This window comes from Mustela nivalis (assembly GCF_964662115.1).
Source record: "Mustela nivalis genome assembly, contig: HAP1_SCAFFOLD_292, whole genome shotgun sequence".
NCBI classification, from domain to species: Eukaryota; Metazoa; Chordata; class Mammalia; order Carnivora; family Mustelidae; genus Mustela; species Mustela nivalis.
Genome location: NW_028136349.1, coordinates 722,838 through 748,704, shown reverse-complemented (window position 1 = coordinate 748,704; position 25,867 = coordinate 722,838). Strand labels below are relative to the sequence as shown.

General features: G+C 44.6%; 1 protein-coding gene across 20 annotated transcripts in view; it reads left to right on the top strand.

The window, feature by feature from the left end:
- LOC309857056 (conserved oligomeric Golgi complex subunit 2-like) overlaps positions 1-25,867 on the top strand; it is a gene marked incomplete at its 5' end in the record, with an annotated part of 269,912 nt that overhangs the window by 196,137 nt on the left and 47,908 nt on the right. For 8 of the 20 annotated variants that reach the window (XM_082749961.1, XM_082749957.1, XM_082749962.1 and 5 more), the window contains 3 exons: positions 8,374-8,501; positions 15,366-15,453; positions 18,859-19,420. In XM_082749961.1, the coding sequence (XP_082606087.1) occupies positions 8,374-8,501; positions 15,366-15,453; positions 18,859-18,957 (315 nt within the window). In that variant the 3' untranslated portion in view covers positions 18,958-19,420. The other 12 variants (XM_082749950.1, XM_082749952.1, XM_082749955.1 and 9 more) reach the window with 10 other exon arrangements.

Below are 25,867 nucleotides of genomic sequence, written 5' to 3'. Positions count from 1 at the left end.
GTGTCTGGTGCCCTGACTTATGGCCTCTGTCCGTTCTGATGCCCTGTCATAAACTTGTCATAAACGACACCATCCTTCCTTGTCAGTCTCCTCTAGCTTGAGTGGCCTCGTGCATCCCTCCCCTAAGACAGTGCCTGCATCCTAGAGAGAATATAAGGAGAACATAATTTAAGGGAAGACACAGTACATGGTTAGAACAAAGAAAAATGTGGAGTAATGGAAATATCAGTGCTGAGAAGCCTAGGGGAGGGGCAAGTAGGAAAGAGTTCGTGAAACAGGTAAAAATCTTGAGTTGTGCCTTGAGGTAGCCAATACTTTCCATGGTTTATGTCTCATTTGAATTTTACAAAATCTTGTTAAAAATACATTTCCTTGGAATGGAAGGGATTTTTGTGGTCCGCTGCTGGATTCCACACCAGCCACTGTGGGGCTCTCTCCCACTGCCTCCTTGGTGTGCCTCTTCCTCCCGGGGCCTCATAGTGGTGTTGTTTCCCAAGCCTAGGCTTCCTTTGGCCTCCCACTATTCTCTCCCTGGAGGCAGATTTGCTCTACTCACACAGGCTCCCGTCCCACCTCACCCCCTGCCATCACCGTATCCCCTCCCTTTTCCATGGGCCTGTTTTTATGGCCACTTTGGTCCTGCTCAGCCACAGGCCTGAACTGCCTTTCTGGTCCCAACTCTGAAGCTGTTCTGTGAGATTCTCAGACCTCTGATGGATACGACTATATCTGTCTTCATTGAATCCCTGTGGGCTGCCACAATACTGACGTCCAGGAGGTGTTTCATAATGTTGATGGAGTGAATTAATTCACCTTCCTGTGGGATTTTTGTGTTATGCCTACTTCATTCTAGTTGTTTCTGTTAACCTTTGTTTTGGCCCTAATTCCTAATTATCTCTTTATTCATTAGCTTCTGGACATGTTTCTCTACCTCTGTGCTCTGCCTTTTTCTGGTCTTCTGTTCTTCATTCTTGATTCCTGGTATTTCCATACCCACATTTCATCATCATGCATCAGTGCTTTGACACTCTCTCGTTCTCCAAAATATGCAGAATCTAAAGACCTCATCTCAGTGAAGTTGGCCCTCCATTCCTATTTTTGCTTCTCTCCAGAAGGAAGCCTGCAGTGCACATGGCTGTGTGCCTGTCTGACCCTGCCCCTGAGTATGTCTGCACTTACATCTCCTCCCCATCCCCTCCCCACCTCGGCAGCTGTGTACACATGGCTTTTAGAGTCTGATTCGAGCCCCGTCGCATTTCCAGAATCTCCTGTACTTTGCTTCATATTATCTGTTCTCCATTCTAAGCCCCCTCATCCCCATAACTTTCACTGTATATGTGTCATTCTTCTTCTGGCCATGCGACCCTGCCTTCGTGTCATTATGCCCCCAGATCATGAGTCCCCTCAACAGTAACTATGTCTGGTATATCATTTTTTTTGTCAATATCTGCATAGTACTGGTGCACAGGTATTAAGTTCTGTGGAATTGAATAAGATGTAGGAACTTGATAATGTGACAAAACAATGTCTGTAATACGTTTTATTTTTTATTCTTTTAAAGAGTCTCAGGTCATCAATCAGTGAAGGAATTCGGGCAGTAGATGAACTAATGTGAAAACAACAGGACATAAGGAAGAAAAAGGTACCCTCCAGTAGATTTCTTATGCTGCATGCCAGTTGAAGCCCTCTCCTCTTTTCTCCACGAAATTGTCAGCACTATTCAGCTTTTTTTCAAAGCTCTCACGCATGTGCATTTTATGCATTACGTCACGTTATCTACCTGAAATAGGAAGACAGAATTTCAGAGGTATCCACACAATCTCAAGATCACCCACTTTTTCCAAAACAGGAAACCGTGATAACTGTTGTCGGTACAGCGCTTGACAGTTAACGACTGTATAAATTGTCAGCGGCCCTGTAAAAAAAATAGGCCTATATTAGAGACTAGGGGAGAAGTGGGCTTTCCAAAGCAAACTCAGGATTCTGCCGTAGGTTTGTTGTTATTTTCTGATCCTGTGTTCTTTATGTTCTGGTGTTCACTTTAATTTTTTCGATTCCCAGTAGTTAGCATGCGGTGTTGGCTTAGTTTCAGGTGTGTGAGACAGGCAACGGCTCTGTACATCTGAGGGCTCACCCCAGGAGTGTGCCCCTTAGTGCTATCTCCAGTTTCAAGTGTCCCCGATGTCATTCATGATCATAACGATGTAGGGGCACAGCGGGCATTGGGAGTCTGGGCTTCTGACTCTCGCCTGCTGCTCTGTACTATGTTTTCTATGTGTATTATTAGGATATTTGTTAAAATCTCAGTGGGGAGAAAGCCTGTTTGAGGGACCTTCTGTTTAATTCGCCTCTGGATCTCCTCACAGCTTTTGTCCAAAGAATGCTTGTCATGCGCTTCCAGACAAAACAGTAAGCTTTATGAGAGCAGGGTGTATTTCTTGCTTTATTTTCTCGTGTCCCCCTCCTCCCCCACCCCCCCGTCGGAATGAATGTCTAGCTCCCAGGGGTGTTCAGTAACTATTTATTGAATGGATGACTTTGTATTTTTTTGTTCTTTAAGGATGAGAGTTTTCATAATGTCCCTCAACCTCTTTGATAATATTTGTAGTGTAAAAGGTCTTTAATGATTTGGTGCTTGGCCATATAGGTATATGCACATGTAAACTGAGAGGGTCAGTACGATCGGAAGCCAAAGTTAAAACATGAATAAAGGGCCATAAGAAAACAAATGGAGGGGCGCCGGGTGGCTCAGTTGGTTAAACGTCCAAATCTTGATTTTGGCTCAGGTCATGATCTCAGGGTCATGAGATTGAGCCCCACATTGAGCTCTAATCTCAGCAGGATGTCTACTCGAGATTCTCTCTCTCCCTCTGCCCCTCCCCTGCACGTGCACATGCAGTCTCTCTCTCTCTCAAATAAACAATTCTTTTTAAAGAAATAGGAATGAAATGCCCATAGAAAGATTCAGGATGGGGAAAAGAAGAAATAAGAGTATAGAATATGAGAAAGCAAAGTCTAGGGTTTTTTTTTTTCTCTATAAACTTGCAATAGAATATGGAAGTATGCTTATTCTAGAACTAAGATTTGCATTCTTGAGAATTCTGTGTTTCATAGAAATATTCAAAATATAGGATGCCCTATATATTTGAAGTTAACTTTTGGTCTTATATTTTCCTGCATTTAGCATGGGAAATAAAGATGATTAAGAGTAAAGATGGTGACGTTTTTTGTTTGCTTAATTTTTGTTTTTATAGATGTGTGTGTTGAGGCTTATACAAGTTATTTGATCAGTTGAAAAGATTGAAAAAATCTTAAATTCACAAAGTTCTAAAGAAAACTCTGCACTAGAAGCAAGCAGGTAAGCATTTTTTTTTAACTAAATAGCACATGAATTAATACTTCACATCCAGTCTAATTAGGTGGGGACGGCTTAGTTAGAATTCATTTCTAAACAAGTAGAAAATCCAGGTTTGTGGCTAGAATGTAGCTCCAGGAGAGTGGAGAGCATGAAATGGTGAAATCTATAACCCGTTCCTATAAACCCTTTGGTTATAGACCACAGTTCCAACACGTCATTATGCTTGCAGTGTAAAAGTATATTTGGAACCACCTTCCCTGAGGACTAGCAAAGTCCTGTTGATCTTTAAGGCATACCTACCATTCATCTTGGTTTTTCTCCATCTCATTTTTTTTCCTAGACATGCCCAGAGTATTACCATTGATGTATTTTGCACCAGCATTATATTATTATGAAACAGTATAGGGCACATCCAGTTGAAATTTACAAACAGGAAAGAAAAAGCTTATGAAATAGGAAAAAGATGATGGCTCTCTTTGTTATACTGATTGTCTTGTTCCCTTCCTGGTGTGAATTTTCAATCAGCCAGGGTAGATGAGTGACTCAGAAAATGAGTAGTTAGGTCCTGTCAGCACCGTGAGACACACAGTGGTGCAGTGGGAGTAGCCCGGGCTGGTTCTGCACATACCAGCTGGGCTGCCTGCGTCAAGGTCGCCTGGTGCCCTGCGTGCCCTGTGTGCTCTGTTGTGTGAGACTAACAGTCCCTCCCCCTGCAGGGGGAGTTAGGTTTCTAAATTTTAGGAATTAAGGTTTTAGATTTGGAAGGAACTTGAGAGACCATATGCTCCACATGTCTCATGATGGAGATTAAGAACGGACACATCCCAAAGGAAGCGATTCTCTGGTCCTAGGTCTCTAGATCTCTAGGACCTTCACATCAAGGCATTCAACTAAGTGGTCAGCCTCCACTGTGCTTGTGTCTCTAGCCCGTTGCACTCGTGCTTCTGCCCCGGTTCGTCCACACTTAGCAGACAGTCTGTACGCGGCCCTTCTGCAGCCCGTGTGTCTCCAGCGGCTCTGCTTTGCTGCGGCCCTTGGCAGCACCTGCAGCCCCTCCAGCCATGTCCACGTTCGGCCCCTGGGGAGCTGGCCCTCCAGTGTTCTTCCCGTCTTTGCTGTTGCTGCTATGCTCCTCGGATAAAAACACCTCAGTGAGCTCTGTGTCTACAATCCTGTCCCTTTGCAGCACTGTCCTTGATAAACAGACATTGTGTGCTTTCTTGCTCAGAATTACCTTGGAGGACTTTTTTCTCCAGAAGAGCAGCTCTGAGCTCTGGAGTCAGGAAAGCCAGAGCAGCGTCAGCGCACGGTAAATCCTTCATGCTCTGCTAGGCCCAGAAATGCCTAGATAAGGATAAATAGGAAATGCGCATGGGATCAGTCACTAGAGGTTGGGATTAGGCTTCTGCATTGGTCGTGCCCAGCGCCTGCCTTCCCTCCACACCAGTTCTGATGCTCTGGGACGGGGCACACCGTGGCAGGTCTCCAGACATTTTTGGGTTTCCTTACAGTGTGTTTCCTCACTACCTGACTGCCCATCCTCAGATGTGGGATGCCTCATAGAGCCTATCAGGGGCTTTGGGGCCTTTGTTGTGTTTTTTTATTTTTTTTTATTTCACTGTTCGGCTTCCTTTTGAATGGGGTGGACGCTTTCTAATGTGGGGGGCAAGAGGGAAGTGTATCCAGTCCACTTGATGGCAGATGCACTGTGAGTGATTTCTCACCAGCTCCCAGAGCACCGAGCTTGCTCTTTCTGCCATTGGGTAAATGTAAACTTGGAGTCCGCTGCTCTGAGCGATTTCCCAGGTTGCTGCTAGGCGGTCAGTTTTAGCTGATTGAGGAGACAGCAGTAGTTGGTACTGGGGAGGTACTTGGGAGGGAGAATGAGGCAGGCAGAGAAGAGGGGGATTCGTGTATGAACGGTAGGACAGGGAAGAGAGAGGAGGGGGTTCGAGAATGGGAGAAGAAGGGCACGAATGGGAGAGCCCGAGGAACGTGGTGGAAACATGCAGTTGTACCCACACTGACCTAAAATAGCTCCATCCCCTTGCCTGGTCCCTGTGGCCCCAGCCAGGCTGTGTCAGTGGCTTCTATGACCTCCCCGCTCCTCACCCCTCGCACCTGGGTCCTGATGCACAGACAGTTTGTCCTGAAAATTGATGGCGTGCAGGTGCAGGTGCCTGAGCACTGTAAGGCATGGGGGGCGGTGGGGGTGGCAGGTTTTAACTTTGGGAATTACACTTCTCTAATTGTCTCTACTAGCCCTCTCTGGACTAGAGAGATTTTGGAGAGAATTGCCACAGAATTTAACCAGTTACAGTTTCATGCTGTTCAGAACAAAGGCATGCCTCTTCTGGACAAAGTAAGACCAGTAAGTGTTGGTTTCGATTTTCAATTTGCTGTTTGCGAATTTCCTGGATGATTTTGCTTTGACCTAGCATTGCCCCTGATAATTGCTACTTTACAGAATTTTGAAGCTAGCTTTGAATTTTTTTTTTTTTCAGTATCTCCTGCTTGGGACCCTTCTTCCATTATGTCACACTAGATAGATTTTGTGTAAAGACACAAGCGTAGTCTCCAAACTATGCAAGTAAAATTAATTCTGAATTTCATGTAACTTGACACATCATATGATGTAGTCAGAGTTCATTTATCCAAAGCCCTTGACTGGGTTTAAATGCACGTTTGTCAGATTTACTCCATAGCTTAAGAGGGAAATAACGTTTTGTCGTTCCGTAATTGTCTAAACTTCACTTTGATGAAGCCGACTTACTTTCAAAGAAATCATACGGAGGGGACGCCTCAGTGGCTCGGTCAGTTAAGCCACTGCCTCTGGCTTAGGTCATGATCCCAGGGTCCTGGGATCGAGTCCCACCTTGGGCTCCTTGCTTGGCAGGAAGCCTGCTTCTCTTTCTGCCTATGCCTCCTTATGTGCATGTGCTCTCTCTCGACAAATAAATAAATAAAAACCTTTAAAAAAGAAAGAAAGAAAGCAAGCAATCATGGGGAGAAGAGATTCATTGTTATTCTCTAGGAAATGTTGGGATTTTAATCTTACATATATTCTGGTAGAATTAGAGGCTCGATTTATATATATAACACATATGTATATAAATTATACACATATTTGAGCTTTTAAAAACTGTTGTGCCTGGACCTTCCTTTCTGGTCTCTCTGTTCTTGCAGCGTATAGCCCACATTACGGCCATGCTGCAGCAGTCCCTGGGAGGCCTGTTGCTAGAAGGGCTTCAGACTTCCAATGTGGACATCATACGGCACTGCCTCCGGACTTAAGCTACATTTGACAAGACACGGGATGCAGAGGCGTTAGTTGGTCAAGTACTGGTGAAACCGTACATGGATGAGGTTTGTGCCCCCATGCACCTCATTCCACAAACACAGAGCATCTAATCTGGCTTCATTTCTTGACTGGGTGCGAGAGAGCTCAGGGCTCTTCCTTGAAGATGCTCTTAGTTCCTGCTCTTCTGGATGTAAGAAAAGGTTGGTCCCGCTTGGAGCCCATCAGCATGGCAGGAATCAGGCATGCGCTCTTTTCTCTTCCAGTGATGCCATAACTCAGGGATCATCTTAATTTAGTAGGGGTGAGGGACTTGCCTAGGAAGAAGGTACGGATCAGAACATTTTCAGGTCAATTTCCATTTCCATAAGTTATACATTAATGAAGTTGCCGAAAAGCTTGACCCCACCAAGGCGCCCGTGCCCACTGGAGGAGCTGGAAGACTGCTCTGTGCACAGGGAAAGTCTGTGAGGGGAGGCGTCTTCGCAGAATTGATGTGGCTTAAGTCTTGAAGACCATGGGGGACTTTGCCAGGCTAGGAAGGTGGGAGGGAGGGAATATTCAAAGATAAAGGGCTTTGAAGGGCGAGTTAACAGGGTAGTACCTTAAGTCCGGAACTTGGTTACCCAGTGTTCTTGACCTATAAGGATACAGTTAAATACAGGGAGTCAGTTTATCCTGCCTCTGAGCGGCCGGAGTATGGGCTGCACCATGTGAGACCGCCAGCAATCAGCAGCTTCCAACTTAGAGAGCGTTGGTTTCATCTAGTTCAGGCTGACAGAAGTCATGAAGCCAGTCTCAGCGTTTGAGGGCTTTCTTCCAGTCACCTGCCAGTGCGAGTGCTCTTTCTGTCCAGTAAGTATAAAGCTACCCACCATGACTTCAGGATGAAAGGCTTCGAGTTTTAAAACGAGACAGTATCCCAGTGATAGAAGTGAAATTGAAGGATTATTTTCAGTAATCGTCTCAGCTTCATTAAGACTACTAAAAGTAAATGATCTGTCAGTTCTTTGTATGTATCCTATTATAGTTCATAGCTCTCTCTGTGGGGGTGAAAAAGATCACATTATTCTTTGTCACTAAATGAAAATATTTTAGTTGTTTAATTTATGCCCTTTTCATTGAACTGAATCTAATATGCTAAATTAGGGAAGTACTTTACGTTTCCGTGTCGTTAAGTGAACTGTGGCCAGGTTTGTATTTTAAGTTTGTATGATTGTCATTCACCTCCTGCAACTCAGCCTCACCAAAAAAAAAATAAAATACTAAAGCAAAATAAGATGTGTTTTCTTCCATCACTTTCCATCTCAGCCCTTTCCCTGTTCTGGAGACGGTAGAGGATAAGGCCAGGGTGAAGATGGTACAGAGCTGTTGTCTGCAGATACAGTATTTCGCTTTTAAGCTCAGAAGGGAAGCAGATGAGTGTGTGTGATGTTTTACCTTCAGGCCAGTCTCTGTCCCTCAGCCTCTGTGTCCCCCAGGGTTGGAGCAGTATTCCCAAATCCCGGACCTAGATTTTCATGCCGTTGTTACTTACCTCCTGTTTAGAAAGCATACTGAGTGGGGAGGAGGAAGGACGAAGTGCATTTGTAAGGTTTACTCGATTCTTTTCTCTGTAGTGTATAGTTCATACTTCTCTTTTAGGTGCTTTAAAAACAAACAAAAACACAAAGAAACAAACAAATAAATAAAAATAAAACGCTCTTCCTTCTGCTAGGTGATTGTAGAGCAGATCGTTGAGTCTCATCCGGACGGCCTGAAGATCATGTATGCTAATAAGCTCCTGGAGTTCGTTCCTCACCACTGCCGCCTTCTTCGAGAGGTCACAGGAGGAGCCATCTCAAGGTGACGTAAACTGCTGTGTATGCACCTGAGCTCAGTTTAGTGACCACCTGTCACCTCCTCATGTGCCGCTGATCCCTGGCTGTCCTGTTGGACCCGGGAACGTGGGAATGTGTGCTCTTCCCTATTTGTTACCAGTGCTGTGAGGCAGGTGTCGCTTGCCTGGGTTTACAGGGAAGGGAATGAAGAGTGGGGACGAATCTCAACTGTGACATTTGTGTGACTCCAGAGCCTCTGCTTTTCTCTTGTCTATACTTTCTCCTTAACCAGGTTCAAAATCAGAATTGGTTTCCTTCCATTATTGTGATGTCATCATTGGTCTAGAAATACCAATTCATTTTAATTCAACACGTTTTATACTGATGGCAATTAAAGTCATGTTCGGTTTTCCCTCCCTCTATTATTTCATTTCCATGGATTTCCAGTTCTGCTTCATGAATATCCCATTACCTTCCACCATCTCCGTCATCCCAGTCCAGACCTTTGTCGCCTTTTGTTCGAGGGTAGCGGGCTCTCCCCACCTGGTCTCCCAGCTCCACCTGTCCCTCTTCATTGCAGCCCTCAGCTGTCCCACCTGCCCAGAGCTCTGCAGCCTTCCTGAGTCACTCGTGGCTTCTCATCGCCCACAGAGGAGCATCCAGTCTTCCTGCGCAACCTGTGACCCTTGGTGCTTGAGTCCTACTGGTTCTCCGCTGTAGAACTTTTTACTGTGGAACTTTACCCCATACCACTATGGTTCCTGGCCAGACAGGAGCGCTTGACCTTACCTAACACACCTGGTACAGAAGATCCCTGACTTCACCTTGGTTCAGTTTATGGTTTTTTGACTTTTTATAATAGTGCAGAAGTGATATGCATTTAGTTTGGATCTTTTCCCAGGCTGGCGATCTACAGTAGGGTCCTCTTTTTTAATGCTTGGCAGGGGCAGCGAGCACAGCCCCCAGGCAAACCACGTGATCACGAGGGTCAGCAACCAACACACTTGAACCGTCCTGTTCTGGCTTTCAGTGCACTGTTCAGTAAGTTACAAGACATACCAGACATTTTATTGTGAAATAGGCTTTGTGTTAGAGGATTTTGCCCAATTGTGCAATACTGTAAGTTTCTCAACACATTTAAGTTAGGCAGGGCTAAGCTCTGATGTTCAGTCGCTTAGGTGTTTTCCATGCATTTTCAACTAAAGAGATTTCCAGCTGAACAATGGGTTTATTAGAAGACGAGGCCGTCATAAGCTGAGGAACATCTGTCTATACTGTGCACCTCTGTGTTTTCCTTCATTGCTTTCTGTTGATCTGTCACTCCACATGAAGCTCCAGTCAAATACAACTTCTTTTTTTTTTAGGTTATTTATTTATTTACTTATTAGAGAAAGCATAAGCAGAGGGGGAGGCAAAGAGTGAAGCAGGCTCCCCACTGAGCAGGGAGCCCAATGTGGGACTCGATCCCAGGACCCTGAGATCATGAACTGAGCCACCCAAGCGCCCCCAGGCTATGGTTATTTCAAGAAAAAGTCCTATTTGTAAATTCTTCATCTAGTGAAGATGAATTAAAATCAGAAAGTCAACTCTGCCACCTTTAAAAACCCAGGAACAAAAAAAAATTCCACGACCAGGTATAACCCTATCCACAATAAATCACTTTCAATCCAGTCCTGAAAACTAATACAGAGTAGGAAGAAAGCATTACAGAAAAATTTTGTTTCCATTAATCAAGCTGGAAAATAACCGGCCTTACACGAATGCCCTTAAGGAAGACAGTTCTTATAGTTTTATGTTGATGGAAAGTAACATTACATTCGAAATGCATGTTAAAACCATGACTGTAGACTAACTACCACTTTCAGTCATCAGAAGATGAAAAATGGTCAAGAGTCACCCAAACTGAATCCTGGTTCCTCCTGGAAAATGTGTTCCTAAATATTTTCCCCTTGAACTACTGTGCTCTTTCTGTATCTTACACAGCAAACACTGCGATGCACAAACACATCCAGAAGGCCTTTGAGGGCTGACAGCCTGCTGGAACAATGAGGAATTCACCCAGGTTTCTGCCTTTCTGCCGGGCCCAGAAAGTTTTGTGTAACCCAGGTGACGTGTCATGAGAATACAAGTGTGCCTCACACCGTACGTATCACCTTCTCAGGGTAGACACCAAAATCCATGTTCGTATATGAAAATCCGAGATGTGTACAGAAATCAAGAGTGATTCTGTCATCTTGAAAGAAAAACACACTGTTGCGTTGCCACATGCCTCGTTTCTCCTCGAGTGACTGCAGGAAGTAGGGATTGCAGTCTGAAGTCTCAGAAAGAAAAATTAGAGTAAGGGCAACACCTGAAGTTTATTCCTGAAAATACTTGGAGAACGACTGTGACCAATAAACCAGGGCTTAGTTCATGAGAGTATGTCAATGAGCTTATACATCCCATGTCCTGGTCAAACCCTCATGTCTGGGAAATGGAGGGACATCTTCATCTTCCAGAGCTACTATTAGGGAAAAAGGTGGAGACAATACTGACTGAGTCCCTCCTTCAGCAGGAGAGCCAAAAACACCTTGCCCCTCCATAATCCCAAATGAAAATAAACATCTTGGGGCGCCTGGGTGGGTTAAGCTTCTGCCTTTTGCTGGGATCGAGCCCCACATCAGGCTCTCTGCTCCGCGGGGAGCCTGCTTCCTCCTCTCTCTCACTCTCTGCCTGCCTCTCTGCCTACTTGTGATCTCTGTCTGTCAAATAAATAAATAAAATCTTTAAAAAAAAAAAAGAAAATAGACATCCTTATTTCCCTCGGAAAACATTTCTTTCTTACACATAAAGAAAGCCATATTTGTAAAGATTAATTGCATACTAGGCAACAAAGGAAACCTTTACAAGCCTTCCAAATTAAAGATTTAAAGAACAGTTCTTTGATCACAATCCAGTATAATCAGAATTAGATAACCTGGTAACAAAAAATTGAAACTACACACAAGTTAAGAAATACAGTCTTGGGGCGCCTGGGTGGCTCAGTGGGTTAAGCCGCTGCCTTCGGCTCAGGTCATGATCTCAGGGTCCTGGGATCGAGTCCCGCATCGGGCTCTCTGCTCAGCAGGGGCCTGCTTCCTTCCCTTCCCCTCTCTCTGCCTGCCTCTCTACCTACTGTGATCTCTCTCTGTCAAATAAATAAATAAAATCTTTAAAAAAAAAAAAAGAAATACAGTCTTCAGTCAAAGAAGAAATCATAAGACAACTGAAGAAAATCTTGAAATCAATGAAAAGGAGACTATTTCATACCAAAACTTACAGAAGACAAGAGAAGTTATACTCTAAGGAGACTTTAGTGTCAAATATCTTCAATTTCAAACATTTTCTTGAATAAAAGAAACTACTCAGTTAAACCCATCAGAAAAGGGCAGCTCAATCAAAAGAAAGGAAGTAGTTATAATAAAGATAAATTTTTAAACTAATAAAAAATATGAGGGGCAAATAAACTCAAAGTTGTTTTTATGAAAGACTAATGAAATAATAATAAAAAAAACTTCACATGCCCTATTAAGGATAAGAGAGGGGGAAGATGGGGTGTGGAAGGAGGTGGGGAGAGAGGGAAGGGGGATGGGGAAAGGGGGGTTTCAGGGAGGAGGGGACAGAGAGAGAGAGAGAGTTGCAAAACAGATAAGGGTTGGGAACAGAGATATAAAAGCAAATGCATAATATAAAAGAATCACTAAACTGCAAGGCACTTTATACTAATCAATTTGATAACCTAGAAGAAACGATGATTTCCTAGGAAAACAAAATCATCCAAATGATTCAAGAATGGAAAATTCAGGGGCGCCTGGGTGGCTCAGTGGGATAAGCCGCTGCCTTCGGCTCAGGTCATGATCTCAGGGTCCTGGGATCGAGTCCCGCATCGGGCTCTCTGCTCAGCAGGGAGCCTGCTTCCTCCTCTCTCTCTCTGCCTGCCTCTCTGCCTACTTGTAATCTCTCTCTGTCAAATAAATAAATAAATCTTTAAAAAAAAAAAAGAATGGAAAATTCAGAAGATGAGTTCCAAGATCAGACAGGTTTGCAGCTGGATAACTGTCATTCTACTGTTAAATGGCAACAGGCAATTAAACAATAATAAGTCAATTCACTTGATGAAGCTGAGTACAATTTTAATACCCAAACCTGAGAGGGAGGAACGGGGAAGCTATTAACAAATCTGGCTTAGGACAGATTAGTTAACAGAAACTGAACTAATGTTAGCAAATAACAGAAGTCAGGCATCTATCAAAGGACTATATCCTGAGACCAACTTGGATTCATTCCAGGAAAATAAAGGGAGCTCAAGACCAGAAAATCAATAAGATTTACCTCATCACTAAATTAACTGTGAAAAAACTCTTAAGACCATAGCAATAAATGCATTTGATAAAAAAATAAAGGCACCTGATAAAAGGTGAGCAGCCATTCTTTATAAAAATGAAGGTAAAAACAGAAGGACGTTATGCAGGAGGGATTATTAACTGGGAAGCACTAGATCAAGAGGTAGATAAAATAAGCCCATATTTGTTAAACAGTGACAGAGCCCCATGCGTGCGTGGATAGAGGCGAATGAGCTCATGGATGAGCACCAGGCTGTCAACAGGTATTATAGGGACAAAGGCAGCGGTGAGGAGAGGAGAGTCTTAACAACAGGGAAGAAGGTAAAAGGAGGATTGCAGTTAAAAATTGTGCATGATACAAACACATGCAAATAAGACCGGATATTTTCCCGTATATAGTTTTTTAAAACCCTGCACACATTACTGGAACTACAAACTCTTGCTTTCAGCTCCGCAGCCCTCACGTGCTTTTCCAGTACCAGGATGCAGGGGTAGATCCTCCGTTGGTGAAATCCTATGTCATTGTACTCCTAAAGGGACAGGTGAAACAGTGCAGGGGCTGCAGGTCGGAAATCAGGCATCCCTGCGCCCACCCCAGCTCCCTGCTCGCCCAGCCCCCACTCTGAAGCAGCGGGCACTTGGAGCTGTTAAGAAGCAGGGATCTGAGCAGTTCTCTGGTTTCCCCTGGAGCCATCTGCATCCATCATATTTCCCACAGCTCTCCCCGAGTGTTGGTGCTGGCTCCCCCCGAGTGTTCCCTTAGCTCCTAGCACACCCTTCTTATGAGAGCACCTAGTACTCCCCGTCACAGTGCTCTGTCTGTCACATGCATCCATTGATCGACTTTGTGCTGGTTGAGGGCTGGAGCCCCCTCCTGTTAACTTCTCAAGTCCGTTTCTAATGCAGCAGCACCTGGCACTTAAGCACCCTGTCAGTACCTGCCAAATGAATGAAATGTACTCAAAACATAGTATGAAGTCTGCATTTTGAAACTCCTTTTTGGAGCCGTTTGCTATCATTTTCCCAGGCAATTTAAAAAATTTCCAGCCTTGCTGCCAATAACCTGAAGGGGTAAAGGAATGCCGGCGTGCCCCATGGGACATGTCACTCTGGATGGTCCTTCGGCAGCAGGGACTTTGATAGCGCTCTTCCAAACCCAGCAGGATGGTGGAATGGGTACGTGGCTGAGTGCCTCCCGGGTCTGACCTGTGTGACGCCACCGGGTGCCTGCAGCTGCCCTCTGGAAGGTGTTGCTTTTGCGGCAGAGCCAGAGGGCACCAAGCGTGTGTCTGTCTCCAAAGTCCTGGGCATCACATCACAATGCCTTCCTGAGAAGCAGAATCAAGGACAGTTGCTGATCTTCATTCCTTCCCACCAAAGGTAGCTCATACACCATCTTTGGAAGTTGGAGCCAGGGGGTGCCTGGGTGGCTCAGTCGGTTAAGTGTCTGCCTTCAGCTCAGGTCATGATCCTAGGGTCCTGGGATTGAGTCCCACACATTTGCCTCCCTGCTCAGCGGGGAGCCTGCTTCTCCTTCTCCCTCTGCCATTCCCCCCACTTGTGCTTTCTGGCTCTCTGTGTGTCAAATAAGTGAATAAAATCTTTTTAAAAAGTTTGGGCCATACTCTTTAGCCATTCTACTTTCCCTGGGGTAATTTGCCACCTCCCTGAATTTACCTGCATCTTTCCCAAAATCTACTTATCTTCCAGCCTTCTTGACCATAATGAGTCTATACATTTTCAATAGACAGTGTGAACTTACATTAGACCATCTCTAATCTCCAATTAGGTTCTGTTCCGGGATCCCACTGGAATTCTACGCGCCTGTCCCCTAAGATCCCATAAATTGTGGTCCAGTTTCCCAGCCAGCCAAGGAAAGCACATGGGAAATCTTGCTGAAGTATGAGTAAGAGCCAACGAAAGGGAACATATTTATCTGCCTCGAATGCTGGGACCTGAGGAAAGCAAGGTTCATTACAGACAAATCAGGAAGGAGGTGCAGATTGCTTTTTATGTCACTCTGGAGTGGAGGTCTGCCATTGATCATTAAGGCCATTTCCTGCAATGCACTCACCAAAGTGATACTAACTTCGGAGTGGACAAAACTTAGGAAATGGCCAAGGGGAGCTCTGCTTACACTTTACACTCTCAGAATTTATTTGTATTAATTTCTTTATAGGGCAGTATAGAGACATGAGACCACATTGAAAAAGCAAAGCTTGTCATCCTGTGGCCTTGGGTCAAGAATAGAGATAGTGCTGCTCATGTCAGTTTCAATCTCCAGTGGCCAAGGGTTTGATCTGATGCTCTTTCAAGTTTTCCCCATAGCCTTTCTCAAGCTCAATGGCCAATAATCCCACAGGAGGAGATTTTAGGGCCCTCTCAAACTTCTGTTTTGCTATCTCTCCCCAGCCTGCTTCCTCTGCAAAAGTCACCACTTTGCCTGTGCATCTACCACCTCTTAGAGCTTTTGGAATCAGCCACGAATTGCAGTGCTGATTCCTTCCATGACCACATATTGTTTACAGGAAAACTCTTCTTCGTTATGCCTTGCCAGTCAGAGTGACGGTTTCATCCACAACCTGGACCAGGTTCGGGAATGTTCTACACATAAATGTGAGCAAATGTCTTCTGTATTGAGAGACATGTACATTCTGTAAATGGACTCTATTGAAAAACTAATACATAGGGTACACTTATGTCCTGACCCAGCTGGAAGGAGGCACTTTACTTCCATCTTTCAGAAAATTGGTGTAACACATTGATTTTCATAACAAAGAAAGCAGTTTTGTGTCCTCTACCAAAAGACTGTCATAGTAAGCAATAAATTGCCTCTTTGGAGTGAACAAATTAATAAGATATTTTCTAAATTTCAAAATAACAAAGACAGAACGATGTCTGTAATGCTAAGTGCATCCCCTTAGTTGCAGGACATTGTGTCATGGACCACCTGAGCAATGACACATGTCGGCTGGTAGTCTGATTTACCTGGCAACCTGTTAAAAGAAAGTCTTGCACATGAAAAGCTTTCAATAAGACACTGACAAGATGGCCAGGAAGCCAGCCTTAGCTGGCTTTTTCAGGTGTCCAGACATCTAGTCAACCTACCTCACCAACTCATCACCATGCTTACTGGAGTAAACCCAATCTCTTCCTTCCCCCCCTGGAGATGGGAGAAGAGCCACTCACACGTTTGTATGGAATTCTCATTCCCCCTCGCTCTTTCCCCACATGGCGCTGTCCGCGAAATAAATAAACAAATCTATATGTCACCCGGAAGTTCCTGGGTCAAATTACACAACTCGGACAATTTTGGGTCACTACAGCCTTTTGTTTTTCTCTCCACCTTAAGCCTTCTGGGTGACCAACAGCTATCTAAAACTCATGTTGCTGCCATATGCTGTTGTTCTGCTTCATCTTCCCAGTAAAGTTCAGTATTTTTCCCTAAAGTTTGGTTTATCAGTGTCTCCAGCGTCTATCTCCAGCTAGGGTCATGACCCAGGTCCTGGGATCAAGTCCCACTCTGGACTTCCTGCTCTGCGGGAAGCCTGCTTCTGTCTCTGCCTCCCATCTCTTATGAATAAATAAAGAAAATCTTTAAAAAAACTTAAAAAAACCATTTCTATCTTCCCACTTTTAAAGATTAATTCTAGGAATTATTGCTATAATTCCAAGTGTCCTATCTCTTTCTTAAAAAGTCTTCTCCAGGGCACCTGGGTGTCTCAGTTGATTAAATGTCTGACTCAAAATTTTGGCTCAAGTCATGATCTCAGGGTCATGGGATTGAGCCCTAGTGAGGCCTCTGTGCTCAATGGGGAGTCTGCTTCTCTCCTTTTCCCTTTGCCCCACCCCCCTACTCACATGTGCACACACGTGCTGTCTCTCTCTCTCAATAAATAAATAAACAAATCTTTAAAAAGTCTTCTCCAAAGGGAGTTTGAGAAATAGTCCAGTAAGGGGCTGGAAGAAAATATTATAGGTTTTATTCATATTTCATGTCATCCACTTAACTGTTTAGCTTTTGCATGTCATTTATAATGTGCATAATAATTTAGAGTAGTAGAGTCTATAATTTATCAAAAATTTGCTTAAATTGGTGGTATGTACGCAAATATTTTTGTATGTATGTATGTATGTATGTATGTATTTACGTATTTATTTTTGTGAAAGAGAGGTGCACAGTAATAAAAGGAGATCACTGCTCCAGGGACCCAGATATTTCCCCAAGTCCTGTTTCCTTCCATTCCCTCTGGGCTTTATTAGAACCCCTTAACACCAATCTTGTCCCTAAAACACGCCCTCTGCAGCACCAAGTTCGAATGCTTAACTCGGGCCATCACTGCAGGCTGTACCGGGATGACCTTAGGGAAAAGGGTGGTGGGTCTCACGGGTTAGCTGTGTCACCTCCATGAACAGTCCTTTGTTCTGAACAGCTAGTGCAGCCCACGTTTGCAATCACAGGCTCTGGCACCAGAGTGGGCGTAGATCCCAGCTGGCCCCTCAGTAGCAATATGGCTTTGGGAAAGTTGTGTCATTTCTGGCCCAGACTTAAGGCTCATCCATAACGTGGAGGAGAAGACAGTGTGACCCTCAGTGGGCTGTTGAAAGGATCACGAGATGGTTCGACTCAGATGCTCCGAGGTACCCAGCACACAGTAGGCCCACAGTAGAACAAAAAGTTGTTCTATTGATCTTATAGTTACTATTACTCATACTAACAAAACTGATCATTTGAGATGATTTTCAAGCGAAGTGTCTTTGCCTGGATTTCTAAGATTAACCTACTTCAAAATGAATTCTGCTCTACTGTGAAAAACAAGCTAACCAGCAGGTTTCTTCTGCATCTTTTCTGAACTTTTTAGGATCCTCTCTAGAGAAAGGTTCTAAAGGAAGGAAAAGTGCAGAAATACTCTTGCTTCAAAGGATGTGTAGGAAATGATTAATTTTGCCAAAAAACAGTGCCTTGAACATAAAAGATGTTTGACGAAGCTCACTGTAGACAGTGTATCCCTCCAGGATTCATAAGTTGAAAACTCAATGTCCAAAGGGACATAACTAGGAGATGGGGTCCTTGGGAGATGTTTAGGTCATGAGGGTGGAGTCCTCATGGGCGAGATTAGTGTCTCCATAAGAGAGACCCCACAGAGATCCCTCGCCTCCTGCACCTTGGAGGTTATAGGGAGAAGATGGTCATCTGTGACACAGGAAGTGGGCACTTGAACAGACACGGAATCTTCCAGGGTCTTGATCGTAGACTTCCCAGCTTCCAGAACTGAGAGAAATAAGTATGTCTTTAAAGCACCTAGTTTATGGTGCTCTTGTTACATCAGCCCAAACTAAGATAAAGCTTGTCTCTTATACTGAAAAATAACACAAATATTAACAACAATTAAAAAAAGGAACAATGTGGCCAATGACATGTAATGAACATCATCTCTCCTCTACAGAGCCAAGAGCTTAATTAGTTTCAGGCAACTCAGTAGAGTATGATTAAACCAAAGAGCAGCAAGATGTCTAAATGCTCAAGTCCTCTGCCTCCTACTTTTCTGTCAAAACAAAAGAAAATCCCTAGGCTGGTTTTGGTTGCCACCAAGCACAAAACAGCCAAATTCCAAATTAGAAAGCTCTGGGGTTTAATTGTGGATGTATGGAATTACATAGAAGCTCTCTTCGATCATTCCAAAGGATGTTTCCCTCAAAGGTTACAAATACATCTCAGCCTACCAACCATCTCAGGCCTACCACAAAAATTATATATATATATATATATGTATATACATATATATATATATATATATACACTTTTAGCATTTTAAAATGTGTCTAAATTTCAGTTTCGGATCCAGTTTTGACTATTGTTATGGGCTTAGTTGGATGCCCCCAGATTCCTACGTTGACGTCCTAACACCCAGCATCTCAGAATGTGGCAGTATTCAGAGACAGGATTTTTAAAGAGGTGATAAAGGGAAAACGAGCTCACTGGGGGTGGGCACCAAGCCAACAGGACTGGTGTGCTTACAGGAAGAAGAGATTAGGACACAGACAGTACAGACTGAAGGACAATCGTTTGAAGACAGAGTGGAGAACACAGCTATCTGCAAGCCAAGGAGAGACGTTTGAAGAATCGAACCCTACTGCCACCTTGATCTTGGACTTCCAGCGCCCAGAACCATGAGAAAATAAATTGTATGTTGCCTAAGCCACCCGGCTGTTGATATTTTGTTTACGACAGCCCATGACTCAGAAATTTGAGGACCTCCCCCGCAGACTTTATCCTGAAGTTCTGTTTCAGCTTCAGGGGCTTGTGTAATACTACTGTATCAAGGAGGGAGGCTCCTGCCATTCCCTGCACTGGGTCATTGAGACACTGCACAGCTGTCCCCAGGGCTGGCTACATAATTTACAAGCCCCATGCAAAATGAAGATATAGGGCCCTTTGGGCAAAAACAGGGAGGAAGTGTTTGTTAAAGGTACTAAAATAGAAAGCTCATTTCCTCCATGGTCTGTCTTCTGAAGGGGCATGGCTGCTGTTTTCTATTTGCATTTAATGTCATTCCAAGCAAATAAAAATTTTAAAATGTGATTATGGGCATGATTCTTGCCATTCATCTTCGCAGGGTGCAATGTCAGTGTTAAATAATTCACGCAGGGATTCCACAGCTGGGGCACACCCACGTGCCCTCTTCTTATAAGAACCGTGGAAATCCTGAACAAGACCAGCTCTGCCATCTTTACCTCACCTGGGGACTCACACATGTTCCACCGACCCTGCCTCCCTCGGCTTCCTGATGAGTAAGGAACTTGACAGGATCAGGAGCCGGGGGCTGCCTTTCTTTCCCTTCCCTCCTAAGTCACCACTTCCAAGGCTTGGCTAACACAGGGAGTTGACATGAGTGAGAAAGGACAAGACAGGGTTCTGGGCTGCTCACAAGAGGCCACCACCTCCTGCCGGTGCTCAGAGCAAGCTCTGGTCTGTAGGGAAGGCGAGCTCCGGTTGACTCGGTCATAGACGTCACGTGGTGGGCGAGTCTCGTTGACCACCACTCACGAGGTGTCCATTTCCATGCTGTGCTCACCGGGTAGGGCGAGTAGTACATGCAAATGAGGAGGCAAGGAATGGTGGATACCCACACTGGGCTGTCCCCTCTGCTATGTACGTGCTCCACTGTCCCACCTGTTATGCCCCAATAATGGGTCCATGATTAAAAGAGCGAGACTGATACAAAGCGAAGGTCAACAAAGCTTTATTTCGCACCAAGCATCAAGAATCAAACTGACCAGCCAGGGCCACTTTTCTTACAGAGAAGTCAACCCCTCTCTCCTTTACGGACTAGCTTTTAAGGACATAGGCCATGTGGTTGGGCCTGGTCATGCACAGGTGGCCAATGAAATTGTAACACACAGAGAAAGCTGCACAGTGATGCTAGGTGACCACTTACCTTTTAGTAGATATTTGACCTAGCCTATCACCTTGGTTAGGATTGGCGCCCAAAAGACTCACAAAGGGCGGGACACATACTCCTTGGTAGCTAGGGAGACAGTATGCAACCCTCCACTGATCAGATGTCTTACCTGGCCTGACCCACCCTTGTATTTGGGCTTTGTTACCTGAGGTTGATTTCCCGGACTTGTTTTTAAGTAAGTCCCCTGGGAGAAGGGGAGCAGGGACGGCTTAAGGGTTAAACAACAAGGTTATTGTGTAACCTCAATGGAAGCCTCTGGCTAAAATATAAAAATATAAAATAGGTCCTTACACCACCCACTTCGCTCAAAAAACACAAAGTAAAAAATAAAACTGAGTAATTCCTAGACAGTGAGAGAGAAGCACACTGACTTCACCTTAGAACCCTTCTGAGGGTGGTGCTTGGCGGTTAGGGGGGTGTGAGTGGGTTGGGGGTGGATAATGGGACCTCTGAGGGTGTAGCCAAAGGGCAGGGCCCTTTGGGAAGGGGCTTTCTGGGGGAGGGGCCCTTCTGGGAGCAAAGCCCTGGGTGGGGGCATTCCCTCTGGGGGCAGGGCTGGGAGCAACCCCAGAAACCTGGCCCACAGAGAAGCTGGTCCTGTCTCTCCCTCTGCCCCCTTTCCCCAGGGACCCCTAGGCTTTGGAGACTAAAGTCAAAATTAAAGCCATATGTCTAAATGGGTCATACTGTGGTTGGGTAGTGTTTTTAACATATTAATTGACTGGTTTTTCTCAGTATTTGTCAAACCTTTCCCAACTCAAGGCTTTCTCTTAAGCAGCAGTGCAAGGCTGGCCCTTCAGTTGGGTCAAGCTGTTTGGTGATTCTCTGTAAAAACCCACCCTCTTGCGCTGCTCAGGAGGGCAGTGTTGTATCCTAGGATAAACATAAATGTATATCAAATGTGTTTACAAATTATATTTATATGTATACATTCAATTCTATGTTTACATATATATGTATAAAATAAAAATAAAAATATTGTTTAAAAGGCTGTTTTCCGGGGTGCCTGGGTGGCTCGGTGGGTTAAAGCCTCTGCCTTCGGCTCAGGTCATGATCCCAGGGTCCTGGGATGGAGCCCCGCATCGGGCTCCCTGCTCAGCGGGGAGCCTGCTTCTCCCTCTCTCTCTGCCTGCTTCTCTGGCTACTTGTGATCTCTGTCTGTCAAATTAATAAATAAAATTTTTTTTAAAATGCTGTTTTGCAGGGAACCTGGGTGGCTCAGTCCTTAAAGCGTCTTTTTTCCACTCAGATCATGATCTTAGGGTCTTGGGATGGAGGCCCACATTGGGCTCCCTGCTCAGCAGGAAGCCTTCTTCTCCCTCTCCCACTCCGCCTGCTTGTATTCCTGCTCTGTCTCTCTGTCAAATAAATAATTTCTAAAAAAGAAATACTTTATTAAAAAAATATATGTAAAATGCTATTTTGCCCTCTATCCTGGTAAGATTGAACACATTCCTAACAAGAGATCTTTCTTGACTCCGTGATAAAAATTTAATATTGTCTTAATGAATCCTCACAACATCCGCCTCCCCAACCCTTCTCAGATGTTACAATTAAGGTTCAGTGAAGTCCAAACACTGGGCTTGAGGTAATATACCCAGTATGTGGCCTCTTGGCATAGTCTAGCAGCCCAAATTGGGGGCGAGGGTGTTTGAGTGTCGTTGGCCAGGATGAAAAAGCTGAAAGATGAAAAGAAGGGTAGCCTTGCTTTTTGGCCCAAAAAAAGAGGATTTAGAAAGAAAGAGACCTGTCGTCCAAAGGAGGAGGCTCCCCACTGATCCTGGCTGGGCAGGAGTCAGAGCAGAAGGGAAACTCCCATCACCAAAGAGAATGGGCTTCTCCTTCATACAAAAGCATAGGATCCCTCTCACCTGATATGTTTCTGTCCCATAGTCATCCCCCTGTGCCTGCCCCATAATAGCATTCACAGGAAATGGCTGAGAGATACATTCAACTTGCAGAATTATAGCAAATAAAGTAATCTTTGACCCATCCTGGGAGCTTCTGATTACTGGGAGGGGCCAAGCCATCATAGGGCAAGTGAACTCATTTCAAGAACCAGTAAAATGACTCCAAGAGTATCATAAGGGCTAGTGATCATGACTGGTCCAGAAATATTTCTGGGAGTGCCTTTTAACATCCCTCCCATCATTTCTTCTCATCTCCAAGGGAATGGTACTTAGGTATTCTGAAAGAAATATGCATGACTAGTAAACTGTGTGTGACCCCTGCCGCCTAATTCATCCCTCACCAGCAATTAACACTAATGGTTTGAAGGATGGCTACTCCCCTGGCAGGGCAAGAGCTGAAGCAGAACGTATGGGGTGAGGCGGCTCTTCCCCCTGGATATAAATAATTAAACCCAGTAGCCACCCTTCCTGCCTGGCCACTGTCATTTAGGTATGGCTGATTATCCCTAAATGGGAATGAGATGGGGGCGGGGGTGGGGGAGGGAAGCAGGTGATGGTCAAAAAAACTACAGTAGCTGCCACTGAGGGTCCAACCTGGCATTAGACTGAGCTCAAGTCCTGATTCCATCATATCGAGCTGTATGAACTTGGAAAACTGAGTTCAACTCTCGAAGCATCTGCTTTGCCCCCCCTTGGAGTGAGAATAGTCAGTAGTATTGACTTCACAGGGCTTATTAGGAGGATTAAATTAGATACTGTTCATTTAGCACAGTTTCTGGCCTATAGAAGGCACACATAAAAGTTGATTATCGTTTTTATGGACCTCCAACTTTAAGCCTTCTATAAAGAACCAAATGATATCTCTGAAAAATACCAACTGCCTACAAGGTTGTAGGGAAAGTGGTATCTATGTTGACCTGATTAGAAAAAAGTGGAAAATCTCTCTTGTTTAAGCCTTGTTGAAAATTTTCTAAACTCTGTCTGCTCTTCTGCTTTAGTAATTAGAACAAACATTGGAGACTCGTGGTTTTCTGATAACTGAGTTGCCCGTTGTAACGCAGGGCAATTTGACATTAGTGTTTATTTAAAAAATTACGGCAAAAGAAGATAAATGGTGAGACGTGCACTAAATTTGATGAAACTCCTGACGTGAGTGTTTCTCCTTGGGATTCTCTCTCTCTTTTTTCTCCTATGATCTGAGAGCGGATTACATTCTACTTGGGTGATGGCTCAAGTCAAATGTGTGGTTTTGCAGGTGCCTAGCCTTGCACAGACAATCTTGGAAGAACCATCATTGTCTCTGTAAGAAAACGGAGGGAAAAATGTGATTTTAACACTCAGCCTACAAGAGTTCAACAATCTACCAATGTGAATTTAGAAACGCTGAGCAGGTCCCCCTTCTAGTAAGGAATATCTCTCCCGTTTTCTTATAATACCTGAGTTTATACAACTGAGCAATCTACTCTTTTGTGTAAAACAGCTTCCCAGGATTGTTTCTCCTTTAAACGCAAGTGAACTTTGGGGATGGCACTCAGACCCCTTTCTTTTACTGGACAACTGTGGAGCAGGGGTTGGGTGTGTTTCAAGAGGGAAAATATCCACAAGGGGACAGAAAAAGGACATAAACATACAAAATCCCATTTTCCAAGAATGTAAAAAGCTAACTTCCAGGGGAGCCTGGGTAGCTCAATTGCTAAGCATCTGCCCTTCGGCTCAGGTCATGATCCCAGGGGCCTGAGAATCCAGCCCCGTGTCGGGCTCCCTTCTCAGAGGAAAAACCTGCTTCTCCCTCTCCCACTCGCCCTGCTTGTATTCCCTATCTCATTGTGTCTCTGTCAAATAAATAAATAAAATCTTAAAAAAAATGCGAACTTCCAATATTTATTGTTTTTCCTTTGCTCTAAATATCTCAAGGTTCACTTGTTGAAAGCAATTGATTGAAGCCCTGGGAAGAAGTGGTAGATTGAAGCACTCATCAGAGTTGTTTGTGCTGCTTTGCAGGGGTCTGGCTGCACTAAATTATTTCAAGAAGTATTAATTATCTAAGTCACTCAGAAGAAGCCATTTACCTATTTGATTTTCTTTTTTTGAAGAGAATCTTTTTTTTAAAGATTTTATTTATTTGTCAGAGAGAGAGAGGGAGCGAGAGTGAGCACAGGCAGACAGAGTGGCAGGCAGAGACAGAGGGAGAAGCAGGCTCCCTGCCGAGCAAGGAGCCCAATGTGGGACTTGATCCCAGGACGCTGGGATCATGGCCTGAGCCGAAGGCAGCTGCTTAACCAACTGAGTCACCCAGACGTCCCCCTATTTCATTTTCTGTGGTTCTTGATCCTTCCCCCAAATTCTCACAGGCCTCCGCAGCTGGCACAGAGTCCGCTCCCATAGCTATAATCCCTGTCCCATACTCTCACCTCCATCATACATCATACATCATACATACCTGATACAACCCCACCTTGGTAAAAACCCAACCCTCTGTCCACCCTACATCTGCCCCTGGCAGCTGAAGGTGGTTGGTGAGAAAAGCAACGATGCTGGAAGCTTTCACATTAAGTTTTTTTTTTTAAGATTTTATTTATTTATTTGACAGAGGGAGATCACAGTAGGAGAGAGGAAGGGAAGAGATCACAGAGAGAGGAAGGGAAGCAGGCCCCCTGCTGAGCAGAGAGCCCGATGTGGGACTCGATCCCAGGACCCTAAGATCATGACCTGAGCCGAAGGCAGCGGCTTAACCCACTGAGCCACCCAGGCGCCCCTTTCACATTAAATTCTTAGCCACAAATCCAAGTATGTTTCTCTGACCGACAGAATCTCCACTCTTCTCATGAAATATTTTGACTATTTCACATCTTCTTTCCTCCAACCTTAAGCCAGGGCTTCTCAACACTGGCCACACTTTTGAATCACCTGGAAGACTTTAAAACACAGGAGTGCCCACCTCCAGAGGATCTGATCTAATTGGTGTAGAACCAATTAGATTAATATCCAATTAGGGTCTGGATATAAGTGTGCTTTTAAAATTCTCCCAGTGATTCTAATGTACAGCCATTTTGTTCAGAGTGAGAACTGAACACCTTCCATCAGATACAGCTGATGACTGACCATTCTGATGACTTCACTGAGAAAAGTAAATTGAGGGCACCTGGGTGGCTTCAGCTCAGATCATGGTCTCAGGGTCTCGGGCTCTCGCATCAGGCTCTCTGCTCAGCAGGAAACCTGCTTCTCCCTCTCCCTCTGCCTGCCTCTCTGCCTACTTGTAATCTCTCTCTCTCTCTCTCTCTCTCTCTCTTTCTCTCTGTGTCAAATAAATAAATGAATAAAATATTTTAAAAAAAGAAAGAAAAACAAACTGGGTGGGTGTGTAGGTGGCTAAGTGGTTAAGCATGTGAATCTTGGCTCAGGTCATGAGCTCAGGGTTATGAAATCGAGCCCCATGTCAGGCTCCATGCTCAGCGGGGAATCTGATTGAGATTCTCTCCCTCTCCTTCTGTCTCTTCCCCCTGCATGTGTGTGCTCCTGCTCTCTCTCTCTCTGTCAAATAAATCTTGAATAGAAAAATCGGTAAGGAAAGAAGACCCACAGAATCCCACTAAGTTTACCTGGGTGGAACCCTTACTCCAATCCCTTCTGAGTGAAGACAAGCCCATCCACTTGGGG